General features: G+C 46.9%; 1 protein-coding gene across 1 annotated transcript in view; it reads left to right on the top strand.

Moving 5' to 3' along the window:
• The first annotated feature begins 4820 nt into the window (after window positions 1-4820).
• Window positions 4821-6941, top strand: part of CBL (Cbl proto-oncogene, E3 ubiquitin protein ligase) — an 82121-nt gene continuing 80000 nt past the window's right edge. Inside the window, exon 1 of the mRNA XM_008575772.1 lies at window positions 4821-5112. Within this exon, the coding sequence (XP_008573994.1) occupies window positions 4924-5112 (189 nt within the window). The 5' untranslated portion in view covers window positions 4821-4923. The remainder of the gene's footprint in view (window positions 5113-6941) is intronic.

Below are 6941 nucleotides of genomic sequence, written 5' to 3'. Positions count from 1 at the left end.
GAGCGCCGCCGCGCTCCCAAGCGGCGCACTCTCCAGTGCGCCACCGGGCCGGCCCATAAATCTTTGATTTTTGTAAATCCCGAAAGGTCTGAGTTTTAAGTTACATGGCTATCTTCCCTCATAGTAACTTATATTGCTTTACTTCCCCTATTCCCTCGCCAGGTTGATTTTCAGACAGGTGTTGAGAAACTACTTTGTGAGGCTCCCTACAGCATAGAGTTGGTTGGGGCTCCCTCTAGTGGATTTCCTTGATCCTTCTGAGTCTCCTGAATTTTTGCTTTTAAATTACTTATTGGGCAACTCCCTTCCGGGGATATTTCCCAGCATTTTGCTGGAGTCACGAGTGGTTGGAGAAATAAATTTGGGGAAGAGAGTATGAAGTGTGTCTTGCCCTTGTCAGGCAGCCCCCACCCTCCCTCCAGCCCTGCGCTGTCCTGGAGCCTTGCCATCTGTCTGCCACCCTGAACTCTGGGCATCACACCGGCTAGAATGAAAACAGCAGTAACTTCAGGGCTTTTCTCCTTGTGGATTAAGGGAATTGAAGACTCTTTCTTTAGATAGTTCTCTTCTCCTCAACATTTTTGGTCAATTGCCTATTGTCAGGAGCAGGTCTGTAGACATTGCGACAAGATCTGGGAATAAAAAGTCCTTCCCGTGGGGAGCAGGCAGATTCAGGCAGAAGCTGCTTCATGTTTGTCACCTTGGTGGCTGCCGGGCACTTCACTGACCCGTTGGAAATTTTACCGAGCAAAGAGAAGAGCCATGCTTGTCCTTCCACATGCTTACAGCTCCTGAAATTCAGGGCTGGCTGACCTTGTGCACATCTTCCAAATCTGGAGAATACTTTTCTTCTAATCTTGAAGCATGTTTTCATTTATTCTCCCTCCAGAACACCATTCCCCTGCCCTGACATGAAGTGGGGGTTCCTGTCCTTATCCTTCTCATCTAGAAGCCTGTTTGAAGACTTTTTCCATGGAGTGATTAGTGTCTTCTTTAAGCTGATGCATGGGATGGCATGTTAAGAACAGAAATTACAGAATACAAACAATATATGATGCCTCAGAAGAGCATTTACAAATATGTTCAGTTAACTGACTTTCAGGTGCAGAATGAGGATGTGGTTTGGGGTGAAGGTGAAGCAGAATAAGAAAAGTGCCACATGTCATATGATGTGATACAAGATGAATCAGTTCTAGTGTAACCCAGAATGGGAATGACACTGTGACCAACAATCCAATTCCATCTCTAGCACATTTTCAAAAACAAGCCAAATAAAAATTGTGAAAAAAAGGTCAATCTTTCTTTATTCATTAACCTCAGTTTCTTTTTTCCCCCCTCTTTTTAAGTTTCTTTTTGTTCATTAACTTCAGTTTAGAAATGGCAATAGAAAGATAATTTCAGCAGATCTTTGTCTTGCTTTGAATAAGATCCCACCCATCTGGGAGTTTTGAAGAGATATAGAAGGGTCACTCTTTCTCCTTTATTCAAATGTGAGAGATGGGTCATTTGTGTATATATGTATTTTTTTTTTTTTTAAAGATAACCAGTAAGGGGATCTTAACGTTTGATTTGGTTTTGTCAGCACCACACTCTCCCAAGTGAGCCACAGTCCGGCCCTAGCTGGTTATAATTCTGTCAGACCACCCTGTTTTTATTTTCTTGATATCATTTACCATTATCTGCAATTATCTTGCTCCTTTCTTTCACTTATGTATTACTTGTTAAGTGCCTGTCACCCCCACTAGAATGTAAGATCTCTAAGAAAAGGGACCCTACAACAGATAGGGAAGATGTTGGTAAATATCTGACAAAGGCACGAATGACTCTGTAGCCCTAATGACTGTAGTTATTTTTCTTTTGCTATATTCCAAACTCTTTGTGGACTAGGCCAAAGTCTGTCTAATCTATTTGTTTGTATGTATTATCTGGAAATCCTTGCACAACATAAGCAAATAATAGATAACTGCTAATTAATTAACGAATAATCTCTCCAAGAGGTACTGCCCCTAACCAGGCCAACTCAGAGCTCCATATCGTCCAGAAACCAGGGCAAACAAAAACCTCCTTTCCATCCCCTCCCCACAGCAGACCCTGTCCCAGTCTTCCACCCACTGTGCTTCAAAAGGCTAGTTTCGTCACTTTCTTTGAGCCAACTACTACTGGTTCTTCTATCCCTAATTTATCACAATCTTACCCCTTCCTTTCTATCTCCTGCCAGCAATTCACTTCCAAGACCCTGTTTCTTCAAAACACCTCACATCTCCAATCAGCTGGGGAACTCATCGGGCCCTAGGAGTGTTAAAAGGAAGTGTTTAAGTAAGACTGGCTACTCACCTTTCCTTCGATATCTCTTTTATTCTAAGTAAGCCCAGTTTCAGAGACTGGCTTTGATACTCTTTGGGACCCTAATCATTTTTGCAATCTAGCCCACAGCACACAAATACCTTCGGGGTGCCCTTACCTTTGCCTCGCACCTTCTCACCTTCCACCACAAGATGACCCCAAGCCAGAGACGACTATCTCCCCGGAAGCAAATGGCCCTCAAACACCATGGGGCGGCCCTAACCTCCCCACTTTCTGTCCAGCATCCGCCTCTGGCCTGTAGCCGTCTCAAGCGTCCCTCAGACACAGCCTCTGGCTGGGTCCGACCCTCCACCACCACCACCCACTCACCTGAAGCGGCCCCCGCAGTGCTGGCATTGCTCGCCCCCCCAGCCGGCGGGGCAGATGCACTGGCCGGTACCAGGGTNCCGTGGCCTTGGTGTTATCAGCACCACACTCTCCCGAGTGAGCCACGGGCCGGCCCCTCATTTGTATATTTTTAAAAACTGGCTCGCTGCAGCAGAAACAGAGTGCACATCATACAATTCCATGCTATGCAGACTTTACTGCAGATAATACAGATTGAAACCTTGAACCAAACCACAGATGTGTGCTGTATACCTAGACAAGCACATACACAGATCCACAGGTTAATTTCTTACCTTTAATTGCATAAATCTAGAATTTGAGTATGAAAAATACCCTTGTGCTCCTACACTGTGCTAGGTACTGTGGAAGATCTAAAGTCGACAAGGTAGTATAGCATAAATTAATGTGCAGTAGGTGTAAGAAATAAACGGTTATGGAAATTTAGAAGACGGAAGGATTCTAGCTGGAGTGTTTGACAAGTAGGACAATGTTCGAGCTGAGTTTTGAAGAATAGGATTTTAGGAGCACACTTCAGGCAGAGGGAATGCTCTGAGTAATGGTGATGAAAAAAGAAATAATTGTGGTATTTTACAACTTGGTGAGTCACTCAGAATAGGATATAGGTATCAGGGAGTAGTATAAAAAACTGCAAGGTACTTTCAGTTTGAAGTTAGATCATGACTGTTAATTTTATTTTGGAGGTAATGGGGAGTGTTTACATTTTTTTTTTCTGTAATGCTGTCAGAGCTATACTTTAGGAAGTATATGGTAGCAGAATGGATTGAAAGCAGCAGGGAAACCAGTGAGGAAAAGGTTTCAATAGTACAGGGAAAAGAAAAGGAGGGCCTGGAACTAGGGTGGTGGCACTAGAGAGAGAAAGTTTTGACATTATCTAAGAGCTTTACCTAGATTTTTCCTCAGCAGTTTCTTCTAACTTTCTAGGTGAGACTGATAAAAAGAAATTCTGATATGATACGATAATGTCGATTCCAAAATCAATCTTAGATAAAGACGATTGAATTGCAAACGCAGGATGTCTGAGTGAACGGTCCTTGAGTTCAAAGGTATTTTCTCCTCTCACCAGATAGGTCAAGAGCTTTGTGGAAAAGCTAGGAGGGGGATTTTAGGCGAAACTGAGTACTTATTGACACACCCAGTCATGCAAACTCCCCAAACTGAGGTTCAGGATTAGCAAATTAGGACAGGGCACTTCCTTCTTTGGAAGAGAAGTTCCTATTTTCAAAGTTCGTCCAACGGAACGTGTAGATTAGAGAAGTGGAAGTGACTGGGAGCAACATTTTTGTTCCCTAGGCGGAACGAGAACCCGTAGGCCAGCGTCCGTAGCGGTCTCAGTCTGTGTGGGCGGGGCCTCGTGCTGGCGGTGCGGACCTGCGGTGCAATGCTCTGACAAGGGGAATGTGTTGTTTTCAGGAGGTCCAAGGGCCTGGAAGAAGAGCCCGTAGCCTGAGTGTCTCAAGGCTTTCTGGGGACCCGAACAATCCGCAGCATCCACATTCCTGTCCCTGGTCGCATCTTAATGAAGAGTGTATAAATAACCTTCCCATTTCTCCCATCAGTCTTCTACAATGCGGAGCAGCAAATAACTGTAAGCTCCATTTCCTCACTTGTCAGGCATGGGGGAAAGTGTTGACGTTAAGATTCTTTCCACTGCTACCTGTCTTTAAACATACCAATGACCCACTCCAGCACGGCCAACCTTCAGCTCACGAGGAACATGGAGGTCTCGACTCTGCCTACTGCGCAGACTCCACATTGGACCCCACCCCTTCCCTTCCCCGTTTCTCCGACAGAGGGCGCAGGCGCGATAGTTCTGCTGGCCCCGCCCCAGCCCGCCCCCTGGGGTAGAGGCGGGGGAGACAGGCGCGGAAACTTGGCCGCGGCTTTCCGGGAGCTGTGGGCACGCGGGCTGCTCGCGACGGGGTGGCGCAGGAGGGGGTCGCTGCTCAGTCCGGACGCAGCCGCCCGTTTTCCCGAGTTCGCCAGTCAGCCTGTCAACGCCTGCCCTCGGGCTCCTGCTCTCTGAAGGGGCGCGCCCCGCACTCTCCCGGCACCGCCCACTCCCCTCCCCACGACCGCTCCTCCCTCAGCCCCGATAGCCGGCGGCGGCGGCGGCGGCAGCCGGGAGAGGCTCCTCCTTCACGCCCTCCTTTCCCTCGCTCGCAGCCGAGCAGAGCCGGTCGACCCGGAGGGGCCCCCACCCCTCCCCGGGCCATGGCCGGCAACGTGAAAAAGAGCTCTGGGGCCGGGGGCGGCAGCGGCTCCGGAGGCTCGGGCTCGGGCGGCCTGATTGGGCTCATGAAGGACGCCTTCCAGCCGCACCACCACCACCACCTAAGCCCCCACCCGCCGGGGACTGTAGACAAGAAGATGGTGGAGAAGTGCTGGAAGCTCATGGACAAGGTGAAAGGCCTGAGGGGGACCAGCGGGAGCAGGGTGGGCGTGGGCGGAGGGGCGCGGGGAGGAGAGGGGAAGGAAGGGACAGAGGAAGCTGGGGGAGGGGACGGGTCTTGCGAGGCAGGGGAGGCGAGGAACTGGGGTGACCGGCCGAGACGGGGCTGAGGGCTGGGGAAGAGACCGGGGGATGGGGGTCGGCGGTGGGGGAAGGGCTGCGGTTGGGAGTAGGGGAACGTTGAGGTGTGGTGTTTGGGGTAGGGAGACAAAGATGGGGTGGGGGCTGGGGTGGAGGTTAGCTGGGAAGCCACCGGGGCGGAAGTATGATGGGGGTGCGGAGTTTGGGGCTCTGTGCAGGGTGTAGGGATGTGGGTCACGGAATTGGCCCTGGGAGATAGGAGGGAGGGAGGTGAGGAAGAGTGTTTGATTGGCCTGCTAGGGCTCTCTGCTGGATGAGGAGTCGAGATCTGACACTGATGGAGGGACCTGGGGTCAGGACAACTCCGCAGGCAAACTGTGCTCCGGGTGAGCGTATCGTTTTTTCTCATTAAGGTGTTATACCAAGATAAAGGAAATAGGATGTTTAAATGGGGCAAGGAGGGAACTTTCCTCTACATCTAGAGCTGGCTTAAGTTTTTTATCCTTTGAAACATTGGATGTGGTCCATTGCTGGTTTTGAGATATGCACTGATTAAACCGCAAGATCTGGTTAGAACCATTATCTTCATTAAAAAAATTTTTTTTTTTTTTTTTTTTTTGGGTGGCTGGCCGGTATAGGGGTCGAACCCTGGACATTGCTTGGTGTTATCGGCACCATGCTCTAACCAGTTGAGCTAACAGGCCAGCTCCTAGAACCATTATCTTCTGAAAGATGGATTGACTAAGCAGCATATTCTGACTTCTTCATAACTTCCTCGTTATGTACATCGCTTTTAGCTGTGTTTTACTTTTTTTGTAATGGGCCTGATTCCTTATCGCAGGACTGACTTTAAACTTGTTAGATTAGCTTCTTTGATTACCTTTCTATTTTTGGCAAGTGCGAAAAAATAACTCCTTTATGTTTAACCATTTAGTTTGTCATTTGGGAGAATTTTATTTCCTTATTGTTGTGTCTATATAGTGAAATATAGTAGTTAGTCCCAAGTACTTAAAAATGTTTAAGCAGTTAACGCTTTGTTAGAGAGAATTCAATCCAATGTTTCCTTGATATTTTTCATATTCATTGATAACTTATTTTGGCAAAATTCTTACCGCAGGTGAAAAGTGATTAGAGAGATCTGTCTGGCATGGTTTTTCTTTTCTTTTCTTTCTTTTTTTTTTTCCAAAAAGATGACCGGTAAGGGGATCTTAACTCTTGACTTGGTGTTGTCAGCACCATGCTCTCCCAAGTGAGCCATGGGCCGGCCCTTGTCTGGCATGTTTTAAGAGAATGGTGTTATTTCCTCCAGGGTAAAATTGGTTTTCATTGGTTCCTCTCTGGGCCTAGGTTCCTCTTCTCTAAAGTTCTTCATGGGTTGTTTTGAACTAGAAACAAGTAATAAAATGATTATGAAGCACTTGGCAAATATAAATTTGCTACATAAATGCTTAATAAGTCCTGCGTGTGAATTAACACTCTAGTAGTGCATACCAGTGGTTTCAGTGCTGGTTTTTCTCATGTTAAATAATTGGTATTGTAATTAGTGACACAAGTATTTGTGTGTTAATTATATTGGTGGTGTAGTACTAATTTTATTATTAGAAATTTTAATAAAACCATTACAGAAAGTTAGGTGTGTAAAGGAAACTTTAAATGTGTTGACATCTTTAAAAAAAATATTGAATGTATTCACAATCTG

This window comes from Galeopterus variegatus, unplaced genomic scaffold, assembly GCF_000696425.1.
Source record: "Galeopterus variegatus unplaced genomic scaffold, G_variegatus-3.0.2 Scaffold1237, whole genome shotgun sequence".
NCBI classification, from domain to species: Eukaryota; Metazoa; Chordata; class Mammalia; order Dermoptera; family Cynocephalidae; genus Galeopterus; species Galeopterus variegatus.
The sequence above is the reverse complement of the archived record's forward strand: the minus strand, read 5'-3'. Positions and strand labels throughout refer to the sequence as shown.